General features: G+C 45.0%; 1 protein-coding gene across 1 annotated transcript; it reads right to left on the bottom strand.

Moving 5' to 3' along the window:
- Positions 1-12,587: 12,587 nt before the first annotated feature.
- Positions 12,588-24,109, bottom strand: LOC127584908 (vascular cell adhesion protein 1-like). The gene is made up of 5 exons (XM_052041904.1): positions 23,939-24,109; positions 20,912-21,184; positions 20,047-20,361; positions 15,890-16,183; positions 12,588-15,147 (listed from the first exon to the last, which is right to left on the bottom strand). The coding sequence occupies exons 1-5, from the start codon at positions 24,105-24,107 to the stop codon at positions 14,780-14,782; spliced, it is 1,419 nt and encodes a 472-aa protein (XP_051897864.1). The 5' UTR covers positions 24,108-24,109; the 3' UTR covers positions 12,588-14,779.
- Between the last annotated feature and the right edge of the window lie 1,265 nt (positions 24,110-25,374).

The following is a 25,374-nucleotide window of genomic DNA, read 5'->3' on the forward strand; positions in this document are numbered from 1 at the left end:
TCGCTCCTCCGGCTTCGAAATCACCCGCGCCGTTTTCCGGTTCGTCTGGGGATCCAAGATGGAGCGGGTCCAATGGGTCACCATGCACAAGTCCCTGGACAATGGGGGTAAAGGTGTCCCCAATGTCGCCCTCATGCTGATGACCAGCTTCGTCTGTGGCTGCATCAGGCTCTGCGCGGAACCCAAGTACGTGGGCAGCAAGTGTCACTACATACCGAGGTTCTACCTGTCCCGGCTGTTGCGAAGGATGGGCCTGGCCCCGTGGCCACACGGCGTCCTAGTCAGCTGGACGTTGCCGCACTACCTGTCCTTCGTGGAAAAGTTCTTGCAGACCAACCCCTTGGACCATAAGTCCATCAGGAAGTGGTCAGCACGGAACCTCCTGCAGACACTGCAGGAGAAGGACTCGATGGACACCGTGGGGTGGTTCCCTGAGCAGACTGTCCAGACCATCTGGCAGAATGCCTCATCGCCAGAACTCACCAACAAGCACCAAGACCTCGCTTGGTTGGCGGTGAGAGGGGCCCTCCCAGTAAGATCCGTCCTGCACGGTTGGGGTCCTGCGCGCTGCCCCCGGGAGGACTGCGCCGGGGACGAGACAGTCGCCCACCTCTTTGCGGGCTGTGGGTTTGCGAGGAGGGTGTGGCGAAAGATGCAGGGGTCCTTGTCATGTTTCATCCCAAGCAGCAGCATAACAGAGGATTCTCTGATCTACTGGCTGTTCCCGGGGACACACACAGAGACGGACATCAGCTGCTGCTGGAAGGTCATCAAGTCAGTGAAAGACGCCCTTTGGTCTGCCCGAAAATTGTTGGTCTCCCAGCACTGTGAGATGTCCGTAGGGGAATGCTGCCTACTGGCACATTCCAGGCTGCAGGAGTACGTGCTGAGGGACGCACTGAAGCTGGGTGCAGCCAGCGCGAGGGCTCGGTGGGGAAGGACGGCAGTTTAGGGTTCTTCTGCCACTGGAGAGGGAGGGGCAGGGTCAGGCGAGGAAGCCGCTCAAATGTTGTAAAGATGGGATTGGGGTATCACCTCAGGGAGCCACACGTGTGGCATCGGTGCTGTGTTTTTCATATATAAAAAAAGTAACACTAAGAATTGAACTGTACACGAATGTAAAGGTTTGAACAGTTTTTATTATTGTATAGAGTTTCCTTTATTATGAATAAAGTTTATTTTGTTTAAAAAAAAAGAAACAATCGAATGGAACGTTGGGTATTTCCATCCATGAAAATGACTGAACATCTAAAAAGCACCCTGCTCCCCTACTGCAGTGCTCGACATTTGCCTTTATTTGCTCTTGACCATTTGAAATAAACCATAATAACTCCAGGCCAAGGCCACACACTCTGATTGGACCATGGACTTAAATATTGGACAGGAAAATCAAAGCCTTAGAGAGCCACAGCCAGAAGCATTGAGAATTTAACTTGTCCTATAGTGGAGAAAGGAAGTGGTTTGATAAGTTTATTCATGTATCAGGATGTGGGCGTCGCAGATACGATCAGCATTTATTTCTGCTGATGAATTAAAAAGTACAAAACTGCTGGGAGCATTTTCCACCTGAAACAGAAACAGAAAATGCTGTGAACACCCAGGGAGCATCTGTGGAAGGAGAAAAAGGCTTAACATTTCAGGTTGAAATCCTTTGGTCAGAACTGCCTGTATTTCAGATTTCTAGCATCTAAGAAAAACAAGGTAACATGTGTTAATTACCTAAGAAAAACAAGGTAACATGCCTTAATGACTACCAACCAGTGGCTCTGACATCAACCAAGTGCTTCGAGGCTGGTCATGGCACACATTAACTCCAATTCCCGGAAATACTCAACCCACTGCAATTTGCCTACTGCCGAAACAGGTCTACAGTGGACACCATCTCCCTGGCCCTACACTCATCTCTGGAACATCTGGACAGTAAAGACACCTACATTAGACTATTGTTTATTGACTACAGCTCCACCTTCAATACTATAATTCCAAGCAAACTCATGACCAAACTCTGAGACCTGGGACTCAACACCTCCCTCTGCAACTGCATCCTTGACTTTCTGACCAACAGACCACAATCAGTGAGGATAGGTAGCAACACTTCCAGCACGATTATTCTCAACACTGGTGCCCCACAAGGCTGCGTCCTCAGCCCCCTACTCTACTCCCTATATACTCATGACTGCGTGGCCAGATTCTGCTCTAGCTCCATCTACAAGTTTGCAGATGATACCACCATAGTGGGCTGTATCTCAAATAACGATGGAGCACAGGAAGGAGATAAAGAGCTTAGTGACATGATGTCATGACAACAACCTTTCCCTCAATGTCAGCAAAACAAAAGAGCTGGTCATTGACTTCGCGAAATAGGGTGGTACGCATGCACCTGTCCACATCAATGGTGCTGTCGAGAGGGTTGAGAGCGTCAAGTTCCTAGGAGTGAACATCTCCATCAGCCTGTCCTGGTCCAACCACATAGATGCCACAGCCAAGAAAGCTCACCAGCACCTCTATTTCCTCAGGAGGCTAAAGAAATTTGGCATGTCCCCTTTGACACTCACCAATTTTTATCGATGCACCATAGAAAGTATCCTATCTGGATGCATCACGGCTTGGTGTAGCAACTACTCTGCCCAGGACCGCAAGAAACTGCAGAGAGTTGTGGACACAGCCCAGAGTGTCACGGAAACCAGTGTCCCCTCCATGGACTCTGTCTATACCTCTTGCTGCCTTGGTGAAGTAGCCAACATAATCAAAGACCCCACCCACCGGTGTCATTCTCTCTTCTCTCCTCTCCCATCAGGAAGAAGATACAGGAGACTGAGGGCACATACCACCAGGCTCAAGGACAGCTTCTATCCTGCTGTTATAAAACTATTGAATGGTTTCCTTATACGATGAGATGGACTCTTGACCTCACAGTCTACCTTGTTATGACCTTGCACCTTATTGTCTACTTGCACTGCACTTCCTCTGTAGCTGTGACACTTTACTCTGTATTCTGTTATTGTTTTACCCTGTACTACCTCAATGACCATGTAATGAATTGATCTGTATGATCGGTATGCAAGACAAGTTTTTCATTGTACCTCAGTACAAGTGACAATAATGAACCAATACCAGTAACAATACTGGGCTGCAGGTGAGTCTTAAACAGCATGGATAGAAGAGCCCCCCTCCCCAGCACACTACTAGCTAACGTCCAGGCCATTGAGAACAAAGTTGATGAACTAAGGACAAGACTGACCTATCAAAGAGAACTGAGGGACTGCTGTGTGCTATGTCTCTCCTCTCCCATCAGGCAAAAGATACAGGAGCCTGAGGGCACATACCACCAGCCTCAAGGACAGCTTCTATCCCACGGTGATTAGAGTATTGAATGGTTCCCTTATATGATGAGATGGGCTCTTGACCTCACGATCTACGTTGTTTGACCTTGCACCTTATTGTCTACCTGCACTGCACTTCTCTGTAGCTGTGACACTTTACTCTGTATTCTGTTATTGTTTTTACCCCGTACTAGCTCAATGCACTGTGTAATGAATTGATCTGTACGAACGGTATTTCAGACAAATTTTTCACTGTACCTTCGTACAAGTGACAATAATAAACCAATACCAAACTACAGTTTATTTTTGATTTCCGTTTCTCCCACCTGAGGCCCGGGAAGGTAATTTGTGAGTGATCAAGTGTTGTTGTGCCAGAGCAGAATGTGCACACGTTGTAGTTACTGGTCATACACTTCGACAGTAAACAATTTTACCGAATTGGGTCTGGGTCCTTTTGTATCTTGGTGGTTTTCCACAGTTTTGCACTCAGGCAGGGAGTTGAAATGGATCCCAAAATGACTGGTGGTCAGTAACTTATCAGCCCTGGTCCAGTGCACAACAGTGAACATGGGAATAGAGACCAGTAACCGAGAAACAAAGTGAAATGCTTCCAGCATAATGGGCACAATAACGTGGAAGGTTCACCAAATGTGAAAGTGCTTCGAAGTCCGTCATGAGTTGTGCTAATATTTTGCTCGGTGCATATCTTTCATCTTTATCTTTCTCCTCGTTCTTCAGTTGAAGTAAAGGTCAATGTGAAATGTCTGTTTCCTTTTGCCAACAGGAAACAAGAAAGAAAACAGGAAGAGAGTAAACAGATCATTTAGGATAAACATGACAGCAGCAAACAATGCAAAATGCGCAGTTAGTATGTATAGTTACCATCTAATACAGTATGAGTCCATGTAAATAAATGTACATCGAATATTTTTAAAAGCACTTTACCTACCAGTTGCAATGAAGAGTAAAGTGAAAAGCTAAATATATTCACTCGGTGAAATTGGCCTGAAATACATAGTATTCGAATCTCAGAAGAAAGCGTGGCCAGGATATGTTGTTTTGCAAAATTCCTCAATCTCTGATGAACTTTAGAAAGCTCCTGAAGGGGGATCTATCTTTAAGGACTGACTCAGAGCTTCTCCGTGGCATCGATGACACAGGAAGTACCAACCCAGAATTTAGGGCAGGCAACAATACACGGGAAATCGCCCCACCTCATCCTAGAACTGTCATTCCTTCAAACATGTGCATATAATGTTGGTCAGTTCTTCCATATCCTCTCAGCTCCCAGGAAGGAACAAATCCCCACAGTGACTGGATCCGGTTGTTAACATTCTATGAATTCAGATAGTTGTAATAGGGCTCTTCAACTCTCTTCAGCAACCTCAGCTCTGTGTCTCCCCCAACTCTCTGGTGCAGCTTCAGTTTGTTGAGGAGTTTTGGATTTTGCTTCTCTATCCCCATCATTGAAACTGTGAATCTAGTCCAGCTCAAAAGGCATAAGAGACTGAGCTGAGACTATGTGTATGGTCCAGTCCATCTCAGCACCTGAATCCTCCTCACAATGAGGGCTGTGTCCCTGCTGGTTATACTGAAAGTCCTGGAAATGGCAGACAGAGTGCATGGGATACATGGAATGTCAGAGATCCTGGGGGAAGACACAGAGAGAACTCACATACAAGGACATACTCCCAGAGCATCCAGTGGGATTCACACTCCTACATCAATCTCTCTGAGGAACAAGGTCTCTGGAGTCTGTTTATGAAGATGGCGACAAGGGGCATCCATGACTTTCTGTGGGCAGATCTCCAGGGTCACCTCCAGGGTACCTGTTCTGCTCAACCTGCAGATGTCAAGGTTTCTGTATCAAGGCTTGAGAAAACTTCCGCTCCCTCAGTGTCCAAGTCATGATCAAACAGGAAATATAATTTCTCATGGTCAGTCCCAGCTATCCAAGGAGCTCAGAGGGGTTTTCCTTAAGGTACATCACAGCAGTGGGGAGACTGTGTTCATGGACAGTTTCTCTGGTTCAGCTCTGCAACAATGCATGTAACAACAATGGATCTACACAGAGTTACTGCTCCTCATTTCTCTTCAATATTTCAGTGGTCACCCCAGTGATGAATCTCTGGAATGTGTGAATCGCAGCATTTCAGCTGTGGCCACCAACCAGATGTTCTGCTTTCTGTTGCCCAATCAGGAGGCATCACCTTTGAACAATAAGTTTATTCCACTTAGCGGCCTTCAGGAAAAATCATCTGAACTACATAAAAGCTTTGGAGCCACTTGGCTAAAATGATGTGTCAGCAAGACACATTATGTCGGCCACATGTTTGCCAATAAGCAAGCTGTGGTGTTTAGAATCTCAGTGTATGTGACAAGGGCACACAGGAGCCCAGCATAAACTGCAGAAATAGCAAGTTCTAAACAACATGCACCCGCCCCGTCAAACACCTATTCTGTCTGCGGCAGAGTCTGCAGTTTGCAGTTCCCACATTGGCCTCATTGACCATCTCAGAACCCACAGAACAGAAGTGAAAGCAAGCCATCCACAATCCCCAGCGGTGGTTGAGGACAAATAAATCTCTGATATTCCCTGTAAATACATTGCATGAATTGATGCCAACTATAACGGGTCAGGAAGGTAGTTATCATTTTAATTGTAAAAAGGATATCCTTTATTCTGTTTATAATACCATACCCCAAAATTGCCCAATTCTATCCCTTGCTGCCAGCACCCAATGGGGAGGACAAATAGCAGCAGGTGGAGGCCAGTTGGCCCCTCAAGCCTGTGCTGCCATTCTATCTCCAGGCTGATCCTCCACTTCAGCTCCACCCTCCCACACTGTGTTAACATTGCAAAGCATCGCAAGATCTTTTGGATCTGTATCTTTAATAAATTTAGGCGCTGACTATCTAGTGCTTTTGAGGACAGGAAGTTCCAAACTAATGGATGGAGTAAACGTCAGTGCCATCAGAAGGTTAGACTGATAGGTTGGATTAGACCTATTTAATCTCAGTCTAACCTACAGGTTTAATCCAGGCAGGGAGTCAAGAGCTGGACTCTTTCTTTAATTTGTTGATTTATCTGATTTCGGTGTCATTGGCAAGGCCAGAATTTATTGTCCATCCCTAAATGGCCTTGAGAGAGCGGTAGTCAGCCAGCTCCTTGGACTGCTACAATCCTTCTGCTCCCACAATGCAGGATATTCCAGTGACGATGAACAAATGGCAGTAAGGTTCCAAGTCAAGATGGTTCGTGACTTGAAGGGGAATCTGCAGGAGGTGATGTTCCAATGCACCTACTGCCTTTGTCCTCCACAGTGAAGATCACAGGTTTGGGAGGTACTGTGAGAGTAGTCTAGCAAGTGTCTGTGGTATGGTTTGTAGAAGGTACACATTGCAGCCACAGTGCGTCAGTGATGGAAGGAATAAATGCTCAGGGTGGCGGATGAGGAACCAGTCAAATAGGTGACTTTGTTCCAGACAGTGCTGAGATTCTTGAGTGTTGTGGAGCTGCATTAGTCCAAGTCAGTGGACAGTATTCCGTCACACTCTTGGTTTGTGTCTTGTAGATAGTCCAAAAGCTTTAGGTTGTCAGAGATGAGTGACATGCTGTAGGATATCCAGCCTCTGCCCTGCCCTTGTAATAACAGCACTTATATGGCTGATCGGGTTGTTTCTGGTCAGTGGTGACCCCAGGATGTTGATACCAGGGTGAGGGGCCTCAGCGTTGGTAATGGAATTAAGTGCCAAGAGTCAATGGTTTGACTTTCTCCTGTTGGAGATGGCCAGGCACATTTGTGGCCTCACTGTCACTTTCCACTTATCAGGCCATACTGAATATTCTCCTGGTCTTGCTCTTTGTAGGTGCGGATTGTTTCACTTGCTGACAAACTGTGAATGGAACAGAAGATTTTACAATTATCATCAACTTCCCCACTCCTGGCCTTATGTTGGAAGGAAGGTCAATAATGAAGCAGCTGAAGATGGTTGGGCCGAGAACACTGCCCTGAGAGACTGTGGCGTGGACGTCCTGGGACTGGGATGATTGACTTCATCCATCTTCCACTGTGTGAGGTAAGACTCCAACCACTATTTTCCATCTGATGCCCATTCACTTCATGTTCATCAGGGACCCTTGACACCACACTCAGTCAATTGTTGCCTTGATATCAAGGACACTTCTCTCACCTCACCTATGGAACTCAGCTCCTCGGTCCACGCTTGGCTGAAGTGTGAGGCTGAGTGACACGGAGAAAACCCAAACTGGACATGGGTGAGCAGGTTACTAATGAGGAAGGGTTTAAATCCGGAGGGTATAAAGTGGAATGGTAGAGTGGGGTGCGGGGGGGGGGGGGGGGGTCCCTGAACAGAACTGAGGCAGTTGAGAAGTTGGGAGCAAATACTGTGGTCAATAAGAGCGAGTTTAGTAGACAGGACAGCCAGGATCACAGCCAAGAGAGAGGAGACTGTTGGTTTAAACTGCACTGATTTCAACAAAAGAGGCTTAACGGGTGAGGCAAATGATCTCAGGGGACTGGGAAAGCCATAACGGAAACATGGCTGAGAGAAGGGCAGGACTGGCAGATCAATATTCCAGGGTACAGATGCTTCAGGTGTGATAGAGGTAAAGATAAGAGAGGAGGGAGGTTGCCTTTTTGATGAGGGAGGACATAACAGAAGTGCTTTGAGAAGATTTTTTTGGAGGATCATCCAGGGAGGCTATATGCATAGAACTTAGAAACAAGAAGGCGATGATCACTTTGATGAGACTGTATTACAGGCTCCCCAGTTGTCAGCAGAAACTAGAGGAGCAAATGTGTAGGGAGATGACAGATAGCTGTAAGAATAATAGGATAGTATTAGTGGCAGATTTTAAGTTCCCTAATATTGACTGGGTGGAAAGAGCTTGTACAGGGTGGAATTTGCTAACTGTGTCCAAGAAAGCTTCCTTAATTAATAAATAAAGGGCACTGCTAGAGAGGGCACTATACCTGACCTGCTCTGAGGGAATAAGGGAGGGCAAGTGACTGAAAAGTCAGCAGGGGATCACTTTGTGACCAGTGGCCATGTTTCTATTAGTTTTAAGATAGTTATGGAGAAAGACAGGAATGATCCACAAGTTAAGGTCTTAAACTGGGCCAGGGCCAGTTTTGGAGCCAGTAGGCGGGAACTTGCAGAGTTCAATTGGATGAGGCTGTGTTTGCAGGTAAAGGGACGTCACGGAACTGGGAGGCTTTTAATAGTGCGACGGACACCATGTTCCTGCAAGGCTGGCAAGTTTAGGGAACCTTGGTTTTACGAGAGATATTGAGGCTCTTGTCAGGGAAAAGATGGAGGTTTAGGCAGTCCTTAGGCAATTATAAGAAGTGTAGGAGTACACGTAAGAGGGAAATCAGGAGGGCAAAATGTACAAGATTCCACAGGTATATTAAAAGGGCTTTCTATGTGTGGAGCCACGGGAGATGGGTGAGATCTTTAATGAATATTTCTCATCAGGTTTTACTGTGGAGAAGATCATGGAAGCTAAGGAATTGTAGCAAATGAGTAGTGATGTCTTGGACCATCTATGAACTACGAAAGGAGAGGTATTAAAGCAGATTAAGGTGGATAAATCCCCATGGCCTGACCAAGTGCATCCTTGGACCTTTGGGAAGCTAGGGAAGAAATTGCATAGGCCCTTGCAGAGATATTTGTCTCATCTTTAGTCACGGCTGAGGTTCTGGAAGATTGGAGGGTGGCTAATGTTCTACTGTTATTTAAGGAGGGCAGCAAAGACAAGCCAGGGAACTATGGGCCAATAAGCCAGACATTAGTGGTGGGCAAGTAGAGGGGATTCTGAGGGACGGTATCTACCAGCATTTGGATAGCCAAGGACTGATTAGGGCTAGTCAGTACAGCTTTGCTTGTGGGAAATCATGTCTCACAAATCTGATAGAGTTTTTTGGAGGTAACCAAGAGGATTAATGAGGGCAGGGCGGTGAATGTTGTCTCTATGGACTTTTGCAAGGCCTTTGATAAGGTCCTACATGGAAGGCTAGTCTGGAAGGTGAGATTGAGTGGGATCCAGGGAGATCTAGCTAAGTGGATACGTAATTGGCTTGATGGTAAGAAGCAGAGTGGGATGGGGGAAGGTTGTTATTCAGAGTGGAGGTCTGTCACTAGTGGTGTGCCTGAGAAACTGGTGCTGGGCCCATTGTTGTTCCTCATTTAGGTAAACAATTTGCATGGGAATGTACAAGGCATGGTTAGTAAATTTGCAGGTGACACTAAAATAGGAGGTATCACAGACAGTAAAGAAAGTTATCAAGAATTACGAGCAGATCTTAATCAGCTGAGTAAGTGGGCTGAGGAATAGCAAATGGCATTCAATTCAGATAAGTGCAAGGTGTTGCATTTTGGGAAGTCAAACTAGGGTAGGACTTTCACAGTGAATGGTCAGGCCCTGGGGAGTGTTGTGGAACAGTGGGACCTTAGAGTACAAGTACATAGTTCGCTAAAAGCAGTGTCAAAAGTAGACAGGGTGGTGAAGGCGTTTGGCACACTGGCCTTCATCAGACAGAGCATTAAGTATAGGAGCTGAAGCCTTATGTTGCAGTTGTAGAAGATGTTGGTGAAGCTGCACCTGGAGTATGCTGCACGATTGTGGTTACCCTGTTATTGAAAAGATATCGTTAAACTGGAGAGAGTGCAGAAAAGATTTACGAGGATGTTGCTGGGACTCGAGGGCCTGACTTAAAGGGAGAGGTTGGGCAGGCTGGGACTTCATTCCTTGGAGCGTAGGAAATTGAGGGGTGACCTTATAGAGGTGTATGCAATCATGAGGAGCATACATTGGGTGAACACATAAGCCATTTTTTCAGGGAAGGGGAACTGTAAATTAGAGGGCACAGGTTTAAGGTGAGAGATGAAAGATTCTTCACGCGGAGGGTGGTCCATCTATGGAATGAGCAGCCAGAGAAAGTGACTGAGGCAGGTACAATAACAACATTTAAAAGACACTTGGACAGGTAGGTACATGGATAGGAAAGGCTTAGCGGGATATGGGCCAAACGCGGGCAAATGGGTCTAGCTTAGATGGGCATCTTGGTTGGCATGTACAAGTTGGGCTGAAGGGCCTGTTTCCATGCTGTATTACTCTATGACTCGAAGTGTTGCTTGACAGCATTGCCGATGACAGCTCCCATCACTTCACTGATGATTGAAAGTAAGCTGATTGGGTAATAATTAGCTGGATTAGATTTTTCCTGTTTTAGCTCCTACATTTTATGCCCCGCCATCATTAAGAGTGGGAATGGACTTGGAGCCTCCTCATCCCATGAGCTGTCAAATTGTCCCCCACCATTCACAAATGGATGTGGCAGGACAGCAGAGCTTTGATTTGATTTGTTGGTTGTGAAATTGCGTAACTGTCTATTGCTTGCTACTTTTGCTGTTTACAGTGCCGATGGTTCAATGTTCCTGCTTCATCAGACTTTAGATAAACCTGGTGCTGCTCCCAGCATGCTCCACTGCTTTCCAGTTGAACTAGGACTAATCCCCTGGCTTGTTAGTAATGATATATTGCACGACACGTATGCTAAGCCGGAGGGACTCGGGACAGTTCTGGCAGCTGCGAGCTACAAGAGTGAGAGAAATGTATGGCCCTGAGTTTACAGGTTTTGGTGATGTGCATTTCCACTATGGCTGATGTCCACGGCACCTCATGATGCCCAGTTTTGAGCTGCTAGATTAGTTCTGAATTAGTTGTAGATCCCACTGAGCACAACTATTGTGCCACAGATCATGATGCAAAGTCTCTGGTTAGTGTTGTTGGTGTCACTGGCTCAGGTCATCACTGCAGATATTCCTCCTGGAAATGTGCTCAGGACAATCACATCCAACATCTCACCTTTGAATCTCCCTCAGTCTTTAGGCCTATACTGGGCAAGTTGTGGAGCTTTTCACAGCACATGGACCCTTTAAAGTCTTTGATAAATGGCACCTCATTGAAACCTGCAGCAGGAGCTAGACAGTGCGACATCATGAGCAGACAAGTGTTTACAGTTGATGCTGATATTTTGCTGCACTTTTGTACATAACATATAATATATGTGGAACATATAACAGCTGATCAGATGTTGCTCTGCACTCTCAGACCAATCTGAGTGGCAACTGCTTCAACTGAAAGCTGCTGAATAAAAGTTTTGCCCTACTGTGAAATCTGACATTGTGCAGATCCAAACCCCATCATCCAGTGTGTTTCAGGAGTTCAGGCGATAATGAAGACATTTCAAAGTAATTGCAGGTGCATTGCATGCACACATGTGCTGTTGGGTATCTGTAGATAGTGGAACCAGGGTAGTAAGGGACTTTATATGTAGAAAAATTTGATCAGATATTGGTGTTGATTTGGTCCACTGAAAGAAAAGAAACATCCCAAAGTCCCTCTCACAGGGAGATTGGGGGTGAACGAATGTAAAATGGGTGAAGAGTCTAGAGGGATGACTGAAACTTGTTTGCAGTGATGACTTTGAGGAAGACTTGTAAAGGCGCAGAGATAGAGTTTGGGAAAACTGGGCTGAGTGAGGTGTTTGGAGGCTCTGACGCCAGAGGTTGGTGAAGGGAGGAGCAGGCAGACTTCAAACGACTCAGAATGCAACCTGAACTTACAAAGGTAACGTGAGATCATCTTTAGGTTAATTGGCCACAGTGAACCGCCCCTCTTGTGTAGCTGAGTGACAGAAGGGATGTGTGGGTGGTGGTGGTGATGGGGAAAGATGATGGAAATGTGAGAGAATAAACTGGGTTAGGTTAGGATTAGTGTAAAAATGGGTTGGCAGAAACTCGGTGGGCCGAAGGGCCTGTTTTCGTGTAGCTTCTCTTATTGACTAAGATAGTTCAAATTGAGGGTAATGCATTACAATGAGCCAGTGTAGGTGAGCAAGGACAAAGGTGGCAAGTGAATGGGACTTCAAGTGGAACAGGACAGGGGAGCTGAAGGAACCACAGGTATCCTTGCTTTTCAGGGCAGTAATGGAACAAAAAGTTTTAACTGAAGGAAGTGATTCAATAATGAACAGTGTGGTTGAACTGACTGAGCAATTGAGTGGATGGGCTGATTGTACAGGGTCAGATTCACAGCCCCTTGAATGTAATGGATCTTCAGCAGGGACAGTGGAGTGAAGACTGTGGCTGATGTGGGAACAAGAACACTGAAGGAAGGAAGAGTTCTTTCATCAACAACGCTAGTTTGAAAGGTAATATTACAATCAATTGTGCTTTAGAATGAAAATACAACTTTTATCAGAATATATTTGTACAAATGTAATACAGCAGTTGGCAAGATACATTGTTTTGTAATATCATACTTCTGGCCCTTGACTAACCACACCAATAGTAGTCAAGTTGCAGGAAAAAAAGTCATATGTACACAAGTAGTATTTCTCGAACATAGAACAGCAGGGCCCAGAAGCAGGCTCTTTGGCCCACAACGTCTACACCAACCATTTATCCACCCGGGATCAAGACATTGACTATCTACTCTATCTGTTCTCTGATGTACCGGAGAAAACAATCCAGCTTAGTCCAACCTCTCCTTGCCATTACACTCCAATCCAGGCATCATCCTGGTGAACCTGTTCTACATCCTCTCCAAAGCCTCCACATCCTTCCTATAGGGTGATGATCAGAACTGCACACAATACTCCAAATGTGGCCAAAGCGAAGTTTTATACAGCCGCAGCATGACTTCCCAATTTTTATACTCAATGCCCTAAACGATGAAGGCAACATGCCGTATGCCTTCTCTACCACCCTATCCACTTGTGTTGCCACTTTCAGGGAACTATGAATCCCTCTGTACATCAATGTTCCCAAGGGTCCTGCCATTTACTGTACACTTTCCTCAAGCATTTGACCTTCAAAATGCATCAACTCACACTTGGACCTGAAAGTAATTAATAGCACTGAGGAGTGAATCCTGGAGAGACTGAGGATACTAAAAACTGACAAATCCCTGAGGCTGTAAAGAGGTGGCTGCAGAGCTAATGGATGCATTATTATGATGTCCCAAAATCCCCAAGACTCTGGAACAGCCTCAGTAAATTGAAAGGTAGAAAATGTAACACTGCAAATCAGGAAAAAATAGACAGAAATGTATTGAGGTGTAATCCAGTCAAACTGACATCAGTTTTCACCAATTACTCGAATCCAATCTTCAAGACATGTTAAAAGGCACAGAGTAAATCAGGAATAAGTCTTTGATCCAAACTTCATTTTAGTTAGTGCGCAGGAAAGTTGTGATCTCAGTGGTTTTCATTGCTGTTACCAGCACTCAGGTTCCAGTGTCTGTGGGAATCATTGTAACACACAAGTTCAAACTGGTCCCCAAAGCAGAGCATTCCCAGGAATGTGCAGGTACAGTGTGATTAGGTACTAACACTGCAATCAGAAGCTTCCGTCAAGAACAATATTAACAACAGCATCATTGAAATATCTCTCCACAATCAGCATGCTGATGCAATGACAGGAGAAAATATACAGTTAATGGTAGACCCCTTGATAGCATTGCGGTTCTGAGGGATCTTGGGGTCCAGGTCCACAGTTCACTGAAAGTAGCTACGCAAGTGGATAGGTGGTAAAGAAGGCGTATGGCATGCTTGCCTTCATCGATAGGGGTGTTGAGTATAAGAGTAAGGAAGCCATACTGCAGCTATATAGAACTTTAGTCAGACCGCACTTGGAGCATTATAGGAAGGATGTGGAGACTGTCAAGAGGGTGCAGAAGAAGTTTACCAAGACTATGCCTGAACTAGAGTGTTTGAGCTATAAGGAAGGGTTGGATAAGCTTGTTCTCCATGGAGCGTCAGAGGCTGAGAGGAAAACTGAAAGAGGTTTTTAAAATTGTGAGAGGCATTGATAGTCTGAATCTTTTCCCCAGGGTAGAAATGCCAAACACCAGAGGACATGCTTTTAAGGTTAGAGGCAGGGAAGTTTAAAGGCAATGTAAGGGGGAAGTTTGTTATGCAGAGAGTGGTAGGTGCCTAGAATGGGTTACCAGGGGTAGTAGTGAAAGCAGGCAGTTAGGTGGAGTTTAAGAGGCTTTTAGATAGACACATGAATATGAAGGGATGGAGGGATATGGATGATGCACAGGAGGAGGACATTTAGTATAAATTGGCATCAAGATCAGCACAACATGGTGGATCGAATGGTCTGTCCAGTGCTATACTGTTCTATATTCCATGTTCTATAACAATTCTTGTTTGAACTAATGTCTGCTATCCATAATTTCATAGCTCCAGAATAATCCCTAACACAGGGGTAACTATTGGCTAGGACTCTGTGATAGATAACTGTGATAGGTGTGTGCGGACCACCATGTCCCAGTGGGACTGATGGGAAGTGGAGCCTCTCCCTGTACTCCTATCATTCACAGACTTCTCATTCAAACCCTTATGTTTAACTCTAAATTACCGATACAGACCATAACAATAAAAGCAAACAGAAATAACTAGAAACTGGTAACCTTCACCATCCATTGGTACCAGTCCGATGCTACTTGCAGGGAGAGTGGCAGACCGTTGTTTAACAATGGGGTTGCTGTGATGTTGAAGAGTGAGCTTAGCCTCGCAGGTGTACTGCTGTCCATTCAGCCCTGCTTGTGGATTCACAGTGTGGTAGATAGTCAGCCCGGTACTGGCTGATCTGCTCGTTAATATCTCACTTCCCTTCTTCATTCTGAGCTGAAGTTTCCCTGAGACATTAAACACACTGCAGGTAATATTCACTGGGATCTTCACTAAACTGGGTGGTACTTGGATTATTGGATCAGAGAAAACTGCAACAACAGAAAACATTGTTAAAAACCTTCTCATAGCAAGTCCTGCATTCCCTCTGCCTGACTGGACGAATGCAGCCAAAGCAACTCTATGATTGGCCTATAACTCCACATCCACCTCTCTGTGTGTCATGTAGCTGGACAATTATCAAAATCCCCACAACCTTCCCGATATCCCAGTCGCCATTCATCCCTGAACCATGACAACAGATTTCCACCATCCGCAGCTTTTTTTATTTTTCAACTACCTCGCTGCAAATTGGTTCTTTGTTTATTTATTTGATTATTTATTTGTTTATTTCCTTGTGAAATGTTTGCTTCTTGATTTCGATTCTACAATTTCAGCTTTTATTACACAGGAAATTCTGACTGGTTTACTGACTGGTAACTGCTTCTCAGGTAAGTTTATTCAGGGAACATTTGTCAACCAAAGATAACAAGACATAGGGGTAGACTTAGTCACACAGCCCATGAGCCTGCTCCACCACTCTATAAGATCGTAACTCAATGTCTATATCAATACAAACTTGCTGCCTTATCCTCATATCCCTTGATTACCATTTTCCCATTAAAAACTGGTAACTTCAGTGACAAATGTACCCATTGACTGGGCACATGTTTTATGGCACTGGCTATCAGTTTAATCAACACTGACACAACTGCTTGAAGCAACTCCACTGACTAACAACAGGAAACTAACTTCAACTTCCAGGCCTTATCTGAGTGCTGTGAACATACTTACCATAAACTTCTATGGAAATGCTATTATTCTTTAGTGGAACTGATGGATAATCCTCAAAATCTGCCATGCAGCTGAGTTCAGTCAGACCGGTCTCTCGTGGTGTCCATGCAGCTGTTGCCCAGACAGTGGTGGGATCTGACCTATTTGTAACTGAATTCTGTTGTTCATCACCCTGAAACCATCTTACTCTCATCTTCTCAGCTGGATAGACATTTGGAACCTCACACGTCAACATGACCTCCTGATTCACTTCTACAGGATCTCTGTTGAGGATCCTGGGAGGCTCTGGAAAAGCTGCAAGACACACAAGAAATTCATAGTTAATTGGTCTACTGTGGTGTGTTTCAGATACTGATGGATGGAGCTGGAAACTGGCCAGGACACACACCCTGGGAGCCCATTATACCTAACTCATCACTAGAAGGTCACATACTTCATTCTTCAGAGTACTTTTTCCCCAATTTTCCATTTCTCACTCTTTCTGGTGCTCCAGCCACAAGCAGTGGTACAGCCTGGTGCACTCATTAATTGACCTCAGTGTAATCTGAACTTGCATCTGGCCATAACATTCCAGTTGAGTCTCAGACTTCAGGTTGGTGATCTTTGGTGTAAATTTAACAGGCTATTTTGTTGATCCTGTATTATAATCCGTTCCTTGACCACCACCTCTACTGACTACCAAGGTGTGGAACGGGAGCCGGATGTGTTTCCATCAGATACCCCTTCACCGTTGGGAAGCACCTGGTTGCCATCTGGCCATAGCACAGAATGGTGAAAAGCAAACCAACCATAGGGGCCACGCTGAGTGTCAACTAACTTTGCATGGATTTGTTTGTTGGATTAGACCATTCAAGGATGGGGAAAAGCCATCCAGCCCACATAGGTATTCTGGTAAATCTCTCTCTCACAGACAGTCATCCACGAAGGGTGCTCTCTGTGGGTATGTAGAGTTCATGAGGGAAGTTAACCATAGCATCATACAGCATGGAAACAGGCCATTCAGCCCATCATGTCCACACTAACCATTGGACACCATCCAGGGCCAAAGCAAATAATCCAGCATAATAATTGAATCAAGGCTGAATGGAAGTTTGTTCATCATCAAACAATTTGAGATCAAACATATCACCCTGCTCATTGCTCAAATTTTGAGATTACTCTTAGCAGAATACTTTTTCTTTACTCATTTTTGGGATCTCTGCATCCCCATCAAGGCCAGCAGTTATTACCCATCCCTAATTGCCCTTGAGAATGTTGTGGTGATCTGTCTTCTTGAACTGCTGCAATCTGTTTGTGAAATTCCTCTCACAGTGCAGATGGAGAGGGAGTTCCAGCATTGAGACCCAGCATGAAAAAGGAATGGTGATAGATTTCCAAGGCAGAATGTTTTGCAGCTTGGGAGAGAATCTGCAGTTATGGTGTTCTCATGTACCTGTGCCCCAGAACTAGCTGTGCCTCTGCCCAAGCTGTTCCAGTAGTCACACACTGGCATCGATTCAACAGCATGATAAATTGCCCAGTTATGTCCCATTCACAAAAGGGAAGAAAAATCTAATGCATCTTATTATCAGCCATTTAGTTCCTTCTCAATCATCATCAAATTGACGGAAGCCATGGTCGACTGTACTATCAGGCAGCACTTACCCCCCAATAATGTGTTCATCAATGCCCAGCTTGGGATTTCCAGGACTGCTCTACTCCAGACCTCATCACTGCCTTGGTCCTAATATGGACCAATGCATTACTAGAGGGAATGGTGGAAGCAGAGTCTCTAACAGAATTTAAGGAGTGTCCAGATGAGCATTAGGCATAGGAGGTTTTGGACCTAATGCTGGTAAAGACCATTGGTGTAGATGGATATTTGACTGTCATCATGGGCATATTTCTCTGAGCTGTTTCGATGCCCGTGACTCTAGGTCTAAGATAGCTCATCACTAACTTCACAAGGCCAAGTGGTGATGGGCAATAAATCCTGGCCTTCTGAGATGATCAGAGACACCAGTTGTGACCAATCACTGTCTGTCTTTCTCAGCTCCCTGCCCCTCTGCTCTGTATCTCTGCTTATGAACCCATGGATCACATTTTCTTAACTAACTGCTCTCTTAAGGCATCCTGCCACCTTCAAAGATCCATGTCAGAAGACACCCAGGTCTCTCTATTGCTGAACATCCTTTAGAACTGTGCCAGTTAATCTCTATCGTCTCTCTTCATTCTTTCTGCCAAAATGTATCACCGCACACACTCAGTATTAAATGTCATCTGCCACCTGTCTGCCCGTTCTGCTAGACTATTTATGTCCCTTGCACCCTCTCTTGCAGTGTCTTACCATCCTTCTTCACTATTTAAGCTTTATGTCATCTCCACATTGTGACATTTTATCCAGCAAACTCATATCAAACAATTTAATGTTTATCAAAATAAGAATCTGTCCCAGTACTGACCCCTAAGTTTCTGCTTTCTGTCCTTCAGCCAAGTTTTTATCCTTGGAACAACTGAGCTTCATATTCCATGAGCCTGTTTCACAGACCAGACTTTCATATGGAACTATGTCAAACAGTGTGAAAATCTTCTTCGAGGATATCATTCTATCCCCTTCATCAATCTCCTCTGTTACTTAATCAAAACATTCAGTTTCATCTAAAAATCCTGTTGGCTCTTTTATAAACTCAAATATCTTCAAGTGCCTCATAAGTATTCCCCAATTGTTGTTTCTAAAATCTTCCCCATCATGGCCACTAAACAGATGGCCAGCAGTTACTGAGAATGTGCCTACACCTCTTTTGGCCATTTCCCAGCCCCCTGGCACCTCCCCTCTACCAGGGAGGATTGGAATATTATGGCAGGCCCTTCTAGAGTCTCCATCCTTCAGCAGCTCAGATGCATTTTATCTGAACCAGTTGAGTTACTTACTTCAGGCACGGTTATCTTTACTAATACCTTCTCATTAGTGTTTACCTGTCCATTCTCATTACTACCTCTGCTTTCACTGAGATTTGACATCATATTGTCCCTCAGTTAAGAGTGAACAAGGTATTCATTCCATATTCCACACCCTCTGCCTGTAAGCACAGATCATTTTCATGGTTTCGGAATGATAGCAGTCCTCCTTGACTACCCACTCACTAGTTACATGTCTGTAGAGTTTTCCATTCCTTTATTTTGTTAACTGCTGTTCTAGCCTCATATTTTTACTCTTTTCCCTTCATTTCATTTTCACCTCCCCTCTCCCACTCCTTCAGGAAACCTGGTTCTCGCTTGCATCATTGGATTAGCCAGCTCATGACTAAAACCGCTCCTCCATAAAGCTCACTCTTGGTTGCACTCTATGGCACAGATCTCCTTTCCTCCAACTGAAGTTAGGCCACCTTTGCCAATGGTGAGAACCCTGGGAGGACAAGCCTGGTCTCGGCAGACTAAGTTGAATGCTCACATGTTGCTCTGCCTGAGACAGTTGGAGGTGGAGGCAATGCCTTGAGTTCAGAGGCTGAAGTCTGTTCCCTCTGGCCAACTGAAAGTTGCAATACGTTCAACATTCTCACAGCTGCTCAACCTACAGGAGCTTGGTCAAGGCTGGTGCAGTCACCACAGAGAGCTGAGCCACCAGAGAGCCCAGGCCAAGGCACACCAGAGACCCAGGAAGCAGAGTGAGCTGCAACCATCTGTAGGGTCTTCCTTCTGTAGGAGGGGAATCGGGCTTTCCTCCCACTGCACTGCTGAGCACCATTAACTGACTGACTTTGTCACATCTTCTTTCATCTGTCATGATGTTGGACGGACTTCCCTCCAGGAGGCCCCACTTTGCCTTCTTCCCTCTACAGCGACAGCAGGAATCAGGCCGGGGCCCAAGGTGAAAGGCTGGAGTCAAGTGAGAACAATTTTCAAGCCAGTGCCGAGGCTGTAAAAAACTATTTGTTTTGAAGAATCCCTGGATGTTAAATGTGCAGGGAATTTACAGTTACACCTTGTTAGCTAAAAAATCTCGGACATGTGCAGAAATGCCCAGCTTTCTGGCTTCTCCAGATTTGATGGAATGAATAAAATAGGAATAATGAGAAAATGATCATAATATAACTTATTACTATTCACTTTCAACAAATTATTTCAGTTTAATCTATTCCGAAAAAGAGGAGCAAATTTATTGTACAGGTATAACTCACAGTAAGTTTGCAGAGTCACAGAGGATTTTGTGATTGGCTTTGTAGTGTTGGAGCCCAAGTCCACCTCTGCCAAGCAGGTGTACACCTGTCCATCATCCAAAGTGCTTGCAGTGAAACTGAGGACATTCCTCAATCGAACATCTTCATCCGGGAAACCTACAACCCCTGTGGAATTACACTGAACAACCTCACTCCCTCTGAGCCACGTGAGTATGAGCTTGTTTCTCGGATAGACCCTCGGACCAGTGCACTCCAGCTGATATGGTTTGTTAACTTCCAGCGGTCCAGGAAGTTGACGAACATTTAACTCTTGATCTGTTAAAAGAGAATCATGGTTGACAGTAATTATTGGAACAAACCGTGTCAAAAATTATCCCAACCACAAATGTGCCTGTGGATTTTCCCACCCTGTTACATTCCCCAGTTTGATGAATCTCTTCGATCTGCACCTGTCGCAGCAACCGGACTCTTTCACTGTGAGGCTCAGCTGTGAACATCCATTAACCCACATGACTCTGACACTAACCCTGCGATTCAGTGTATTGTTCCAACACCTTGGACTGTGAAATACCAGCGCAAATGTCCTGACCTGAGACAGAGTTTGCCTATCCTCTAACTTTGCTTTATTTGTTTTTGTAGAATTGCCTCTGTCCAAGGTTATTCCCTGAACCTGCCCCAGACTGTGAACTCACTGTGTGGGAGTGAAGTGTAAACCCATTTCCTACCAGGCAGTTCACTACCTCGCCTGATATACAGCAGCATCATTCTATGTAAATTTTTCAAAATGCAAAGTAATTTTATTTGCTGCCTTTCACCCTGTTATGTTTTGCTAACAGATGTGTTTAGAACAAGAGGTTTCACTTACTGTAAACTGCAACCTCCTTTTTAACTTCCAGGTTTTCATTTCCAGATTCACATATCACAATGCAGGGCACGGTGAAATCCCATTTCTGGACACTCGGGAACTGGTCTGTGACCCAGTTATCACCTCGAGTTCTGTTGGGAGCAATCCCTGGTTTATATTCAACAATCATCTGTGGCTTTGAACATGTTGTTGTGCAGGTCACCTCTAGGGACTCTCCAAATTCCACAGCTGTGGGGTTTGTTGTGATCCTGACCTCAAATCCGTTCACTTTAGCTGCCAGAGGGAAATGGAATCTGTGTTCAGTGCAGGACCCAATGAAAGTAGCTCCTGAATTAGCAACTCAGTTCCAAACTACCCAATTAAACATGCTGCTTTTAAGAGCAGGGTAGCTATTCCATGCAATTAGTGGCTGACACCCCATTCTTGTCTCTCTTCATACAACATCCATGGCAATATATAAATGTTATTCTGCATAGTTTCATGTTCAAGCAATCCAAATATTTTCAAATCATTCTCAAACTATTAATGCCATTGTGCTCCAAGAGGGGCTCTCAGCTGACTAGCTGTGGTGGAATTTTTCTGAGGAGGAGACATCCTAAACTAGTGGAAGAAACCATCTGATGGAGTGTCAGATCTATCCTTCCACTGATGTCCACTGTGCATCGAACAAGCACACTGCACCTCTTCCCTTATGCTCGAAGCAGGGGACAGCTGCTCTAATGTATCTCGATCATTTGAAATAACCCATAGTAACTCCAGGCCAAGGCCACTTTGCAACTGGGCCATGCACCTTAGTATCAGGCAGGAAGGTCAAAAGCATCTGCTGGTCTCAGCCTCAGAAATTCAGGGACAGAGAGGTGGGGAAACAGAGTGAGAGAAGTCAAGAGAGTGAGAGAGATAAGGTATCTTGATTAGTCACATGTACATCGAAACACACAGTGAAATGCATCTTTTGCATAGAGTGTTCTGGGGGCAGCCCGCAAGTGTCGCCACGCTTCCGGCGCCAACAAAGCATGCCCACAACTTCCTAACCCATATGGCTTTGGAATGTGGAAGGAAACCAGAGCACCCGGAGGAAACCCACGCAGACACGGGGAGAACGTACAAACTCCTCACAGACAGTGACTGGAATTGGACCCAGGTCACTGGTGCTGTAACAGCGTTACGCTAACCGCTACACTACTGTGCCTGCACACAGAGATACACAGTGTCACAAACCAGCAACAAAAGAAACACACTGTGCATGATTCAGTGTTAAAAACTATTTTATTAATCACTACTTATGATAATACGTAAAATAAAAGTTAAAAAAAAGTTAGTATGTTAGAATTCAAAAATGTTAAACCTCGAACGTTAACCCCAAAACTAAACTCTTCGTGTGTGTGTGTGACAAAGTCCAAAACTCCCAGTTCCTGAATGGTTCTTAAAGTTCAGTTCCGCAAGCCATAAGGTGAAACATGAGCAAGGGCTTCTTCAACAACCACTGTTGTCTGAAGATAAGATGTAGATGTAGAAAAACATAGAGAGAGTACATACGAAATCCAAATGTTCCACGATGGAACCCAAACGACACTTCAGTGTTTACTCGGTAGTGACTTCCTCACCCCGAAAAGCATCCGAACCGTGGTCGTCCACATACAAATACCTGTTTCCTTCTACAGGTCAGCAACAAAGTGAACTCCACCGGATTACTTCCAACTTCCATACATGGATTTCAGTGGCAAACACAGTTATTGTTTCTCATCCATCGATAGAGAAAACAAGCAGGCTGGTGTCTCTCTCCCTTCTCTCTCTCTCTCCTTCTTCTGACTTCTTCAACAACGTCATTACGTCCTTTATCTTCTATTGACGTAAGCACGCCCCACACACACATACACACACACTCTCTATCTTAAAGGGACTTTCACTGAGTCCGTAACAACAGTGTGAGGCAAAGAGAAGAGATGGAAGGGGAAAGAAGATGAGAGAGATGGAGGAACACAGAGAGGCAGCGAAATGGAAGAGAGTGTGAGGGGGGAGGCATAGAGATAGATTGGAGAATGAAAGGACACAGAGAGAATGATGGGAGAGAGAGACCAGGAGAGTTGGTAGGACCCATTGAGAGAAAGAGTTGGTGGGACTCAGCCAGGAAGAGATGATGGAAGAGAGAGAGAGATGGCATCACATAAAGTGCTGGAGGAACTAGCAGGTCAGGCAGCATCTATGGAGGGAAATGAACAGTCGATGTTTTGGGGTGAGACACTTCAAGATGGCAGAGTTTGTGAGAAATGAGGAGCATGAGAGAGAGATGAGGACAGAGAGAGCGTGAGTCATGGCGGCAGAGTGGGAGCAGAGCGGGAGGAGGGGGAGGGAATGCAGGTGAAATGTTGGGACATATACACAGATATATGGAGAGGGCAAAATAATATGATAGATTCGCTCAACGTAAACCTGTGTTAGATGCGATTCGTGAATTCTACAAACGTTTTGCCTCGAGATATTCCATTTCTATCTCAGCGTTATTCAGTAGAAATATAAGTCAATGCCAAATTTCTGTTGGTTTTCTTAAAGTGAAACCAACAAATGAGATAGGAAGCCGACAACGGTCCATCTTAGGATAAAACTAATGACCCCACGCTATCCGAACCGCGCAGTGCAGTCAGCATTCCAATCCCCGGGGAGTTTATCTAAACAAATGTTGGCAAAGTCTAACACTCAGAGAGTGGGAATAGAGGAGACGCGGAGTCTGCGACTCGTCAGCTCTTGTCCAGCGCACAACAACGGGCGTGGAAATAGAAACAAGGAACCGTGAAACTGACTGAAACGCTCCCGACATTTTATGCAAAATAAAGTAGCACATTCATCAAATGTGACAGATTGAAGATCCGTTCATGTGAAGCACAGATGCTCTGTAACTGCCGAGTAGCAATTACAGATATCAGATGCTAAATATTCATAACTGTTCCCGTTAATTTAGCATCTGATATCTGGGAGTCCAGGTTAATTAATGAATACTGATTAGATTACATTTAAAGGTATTTGACCTACCCGTTGAGAAGAAAAGTGCTGTGAGAAGGAAAATATTCTCGGCCGGTGAAATCCGCCTGAAATCCATAATGATTGAATGTCGAAAGAGAGAGTGTTCCGGAGTTAGCGAGGTTATATCTCTTGTGAACACTGTAAGCTTGTGACGTCGGTACCAAACGTCCCCGCTCATTCGCCCTTTATCACCTCCAGCTTTTACTCACTTAAATAAAAGTCGAAAATGCTGGAAACACTGAGCAGATCAGGCGGCATCTGTGGGAAGAGAAACAGTCAACGTCTGGGGATGTGCTGACGAAAGGGTCGCAGACCAGAAACGTTGACTGCATTTTCCGTTTGTGTTTTACGCTTCCTGTATCTACAGTTTTATTTTTAAAATTATTCAGATAATACCGATCGGTTTTGTAATAATTGTTTCATAAATGGACAAAATCACCCTGCAGCTGAGGAACATAGCAGGTTGTACACTGTGCAAAGTGCAGGCAATGCAACCAAAGGCAGGCAATGCAACCAAAGGCAGGCAATCCAGAAGTAGGCGAGAATCTCTGAAGAGGGTAGAAGCAATTCACGGAGAGATATTGACTGGTGAAGTGAAAGGGCAAAATCAGGCAAGTAGAATATAATGTGGTAAAATGTGAACTTCTTCACTTTGGAAGGAAGGACGGTAAAACAGATCATTGGTTAAATGAACAAGGAGTGAAGGAAGCTGCAGCATAGAGGGGTAGGGCCATCCTCATCTGTGAAGCACAGAGAGCTCACATAAAGTAATGGCGAAGGCTAAGGGAATGTAGGCTTTTATTTCAAGAGGGCTGGAGTATAATAGAGGTGTCGCTGCAACCTCACAAGACACTTGGTGAGACCACACCTAGAGTACTGCAAAGGGTTTTGGTCCCATTATTTCAGGGACGATATTGTATCATTGGACGCAGTTCGGAGCAGGTTCACTGGAATGATTAGGTTTATAGAGGGATTGTTTCATGAGGAAAGGCTGGGTCTGTTCTTATTGGAGTTTGGAAGGATGAGCGGTGATCTAACGGAAACATTGAATTCTCAGATGTTTCCCCTTGTGGGAGTGTCCAGGACCAGAGGGAATGATCTCGGAGTAAGGTGATTAAGATAAAGAGTTGTGAGTCTTTGGAATTCCTTCCCCCCCCCCCCTCCCCCAGAAAGCTGTGGAGGCTGAATCCTTGAATATGGTAAAAGTTGTGACAGATTTCAAAGCAGTAAGGGAATGAACGGATATGGGGAGAGGGCCCGAAAGTGGACGAGGAAAGGTTCATCAGCAGGGTCCTATTGAGTGGTGGAGCTGGTGTCTGAATGGTCAAATCTTCTTCCTATTTCTTATCGTTCTTCTGGTATTTCTGTTAAAACATTGTACAGCTGCGGTGCTCACCACAAACAAACAAATCCCATAGTGACTGATCCGGTTGTTAACATTTCTA

Source organism: Pristis pectinata, chromosome 31 (genome assembly GCF_009764475.1).
Source record: "Pristis pectinata isolate sPriPec2 chromosome 31, sPriPec2.1.pri, whole genome shotgun sequence".
NCBI classification, from domain to species: Eukaryota; Metazoa; Chordata; class Chondrichthyes; order Rhinopristiformes; family Pristidae; genus Pristis; species Pristis pectinata.